This window comes from Solanum tuberosum, unplaced genomic scaffold (genome assembly GCF_000226075.1).
Source record: "Solanum tuberosum cultivar DM 1-3 516 R44 unplaced genomic scaffold, SolTub_3.0 scf00508, whole genome shotgun sequence".
NCBI classification, from domain to species: Eukaryota; Viridiplantae; Streptophyta; class Magnoliopsida; order Solanales; family Solanaceae; genus Solanum; species Solanum tuberosum.
The window spans coordinates 321,136-324,302 of record NW_006239453.1 but is presented as its reverse complement, the minus strand read 5'-3'; the positions used below and the strand labels follow the sequence as shown (position 1 = coordinate 324,302).

Sequence of the window (3,167 nt, the reverse complement as noted above, 5' to 3'; positions counted from 1 at the left end):
TATTTAATAGTAGTGCTGGGAGGTGAGATTGCAGCCATAGTGTGAATAGGAATGGATTGCAATGGATGCTTGACAATAGTGATTTTGCCTCCAAAGCTTAGTATTCTTGTCTGCCATCCACAAATCTTCTTGGATACTTTCTCAACTAGCTGTGAATAATAAATGATCCTTTGTCTACCAATCTATAGAGGACAGCCAACGTATGTGATTGGACTGTCCTTCTGTGAAAATCTTGTGACTTCCTGTATGTTGATGATGATATCCTACCTGTATGTTGTTGATGATATCCTGGGAGGTGTTTGATGGGACCATAAAATGGCTCTTCTCTTTGTTGATAAGCTGATCAGAAGTGTGTTCATAATCCTCCAAGGTGGCCATGATGAGTCTCATAGAGTCTTTGTCTGTTGAAGTAAAAATAATCACATCATCTGCAAAACTTAGATGATTAATCTGGGGGCCTTTGGACTCCATGTTAAAGCCTCTATACATAGGATTCTGCTGGATATTGTTAAGCATTCTTGATAAAACCTCCGCACCTAAAATAAATAGGGCCGGAGAGAGAGGATCACCTTGTTTGAGGCCTCTAGTTGAGTGGAAGAAACCATGTCTGTGGCCATTAATAATGATTGAGTACCAATTGTTACTCATGGTTCTCCACACTAGGTCAATGAAGAACTCCCCAAAACCCAATCTCCTTAGTACCAAGCAAGTAAAGGACCAAGACACTCTGTCATAAGCTTTGGTCATGTCTAGTTTGATTACTACATTGTCTCCTTCTTTAGGCCTCTTAATGTCATGAGTGATTTCTTGTGCAAGCATGATACTTTCTGTGATGCTCCTCCCTCTTACAAACCCTGATTGATTGTCTGAGATGAGAAGAGGGATGATATCAGCCAGTCTCATGCGAAGTTTGGATATGATCTTATTTGAGAAGTTGCTGAGACTAATAGGCCTGAGGTCAGAAAAATTGTTAGGATGTTCCTTTTTGGGAAGAAAAACCAGGCATGCATATGACATAAACTTAGGCATATTGTGACCACAAAAGAAGTACTGTACAGCAGCTAGCAAGTCCTTTTTAATGATGTTCCAGCATGCTTGGTAGAATTTGCCACCTATACCATCTGGACCAGGTGCTGAATTTGGGTTCATGGCAAACACCACCTACTTTAGTTCCTCCAAAGTAGGCATTTCCTGCAGTTTCTTGTTCTGATTGGGCGTAACTGGAGTAGGCAAATGTTGAAGAATTTTTTCATCTATTCTGCGATTCCGACCAGTGAACATTCCCTGGAAATAATCACACGTTGTTTGTGCAATCTGATCATCCCCTTGAATCCACACATCATTCCCTATACAGATTTTATGTATAAAAAGTCTTCTTCTTCGACCCCTTCTCAAAGCATGGAAGTATTTGGTGCTGGCATCCCCTTCCTTAAACCATTGGAGTTGTGTCTTTTGTTTAAGAATGGATTCCTTCAAATTCAAATATCTAATATAGTTGGCATTCATGAGATGTAACTGCTGTCTAAGTGCTTCAGTATTATGTGTAAGAAGTTCTTCCTCAGTCTTCTTGAAAATCCCTTCAAATTCTTTCACTTTAGCATATATATCTTCATACTCTTTCTTTGACCAGTTGCTAAGAGTGTATGTTAGCCTCTTCATTTTCTGATGAAGTTGCCACATAGGATTACCTGTGACCTCCCTCTCCCAGCACTTTCGAACCGTCTCCATAAAGTTAGCATTATCCACCCAACAATGAAGGAACTTAAAATACTTGATGTGGTTCTCATTTTTCCTGACCATTTCCATCAACAGAGGACTGTGGTCAGAGCCAACTGAGGATAGATGTTCAATAGTAGTTTGTGGCATGACTTCTAACCATTTGTCATTGACCATGGACCTGTCCAACCTCTTCCAAACTCTAACCTGTGCAGTCCCTTGGCTGCACCAAGTGAAAGGTATACCTGTAAAGCCTAGATCAGTTAGGCCAAAAGCTTCAATCACACTGATGAACTCAAAACTCTTATTCATGTTGTAAGGCACTCCCCCAAGCTTCTCCTCTATATTAGTGATAACATTGAAATCTCCAATGGTACACCAAGGGATATCCAGGCTAGCATACTGCAGTAGACTATCCCACAGAGGTCTTCTCATATATTCCTTACACTTAGCATAAATGAAGGACACCATGAACCCCTCAGTAAGATCAGAATGCTTGAAGTCTCCTGTGATATGCTGTTCACTATTTTCATGAATATTACCAGTGATCGCATTAGACCAAAAAAGCCAGATTTTTCCATTAGGATTAATAATTGCATGGTCCATTTGAAGATGAACTCTCATAGTGTTGAGTTGGGAATTGTCTGCAAAGGGCTTTAGTATAGCAATCATAACTAACTGGTGCATCTTGTTGAGTGTTTGAAGTCTCTCCAAAGATCCTTGGGTATTGATACTCCTAGCATTCCAGCAAATGGCTTTAATCATCAAAAACCTTTAGATTTGTACCTTGTGATGGGTCTGCTAGAAGTAGCAGAAATACTGGTGATAGTCGGCTGTTTGGTGTGTCTGCTTTGCTTCCTACCTCTGGGGGATAGACCTTGTTGCTCAGTGAGTTCTTGAACCTCTTCTGACCAGTCAGTGTTAAAGGTGGAGCCAAAAGCTTGAATTAGAAGATTACAAGTTTCCTCTTCCTCTTCATCATACTCATCTATGGATTGGTTGTCAGGCTCCAGTTCATCCTCTGAATTTAAAGCTCCATAGTCATCTTGTATAGGTCTCCCCTTCTTAACATTATTTGCTATCTGTTTCTTTAATTGTTGGCCTTTGTCTGTTAAAACCTGCTCCAGTTCACTACTTTTTCCCTGCCTTTTTTTCATAGCATCTCTTTTCTTTTTGCTTAGCCTTCCCCCTGATTTATTGTTGGGTCTGTCTTTCTGTTGTTCTGTTTCAGTATTCATCTCTTTCCTTTCCTGAATTGCATGTTGCGCAACTTCTTTTTGATTTGAGATAGGGGTAGTAGGTGCTGTAGAGTCAGTCCTATGGTCATAGGTCTCAACCTCATGCAGAACATGAGTCAATTCCCTCCCCCCTTTCGGATACCCCTTCCTGCAAGTTAGTGTGTGTCTTCTGTACCCTCCCTTCCATACCTCCAACAGCTTCCTCAGCAACAT

At 40.7% G+C, this 3,167-nt stretch overlaps 2 protein-coding genes across 2 annotated transcripts in view; both read right to left on the bottom strand.

Moving 5' to 3' along the window:
* Positions 1–1,149, bottom strand: part of LOC107058511 (uncharacterized) — a 4,636-nt gene extending 3,487 nt beyond the window's left edge. Inside the window, exon 1 of the mRNA XM_015304316.1 lies at positions 179–1,149. Within this exon, the coding sequence (XP_015159802.1) occupies positions 179–1,149 (971 nt within the window). The remainder of the gene's footprint in view (positions 1–178) is intronic.
* Positions 1,150–1,161: 12 nt separating this feature from the next.
* LOC107058510 (uncharacterized) lies at positions 1,162–3,167 on the bottom strand. The gene is made up of 2 exons (XM_015304315.1): positions 2,503–3,167; positions 1,162–2,452 (listed from the first exon to the last, which is right to left on the bottom strand). The coding sequence occupies exons 1-2, from the start codon at positions 3,165–3,167 to the stop codon at positions 1,162–1,164; spliced, it is 1,956 nt and encodes a 651-aa protein (XP_015159801.1).

Bases quoted from the DNA above. Each gene is read 5' to 3' on its own strand.
- LOC107058510 (XM_015304315.1), bottom strand. From the start codon at position 3,167: ATGTTGCTGAGGAAGCTGTTGGAGGTATGGAAGGGAGGGTACAGAAGA. The intron at 2,453-2,502 runs GTACAAATCTAA...CTGGAATGCTAG, and splicing joins TCTAGCAGACCCATCACAAG to GAGTATCAATACCCAAGGAT.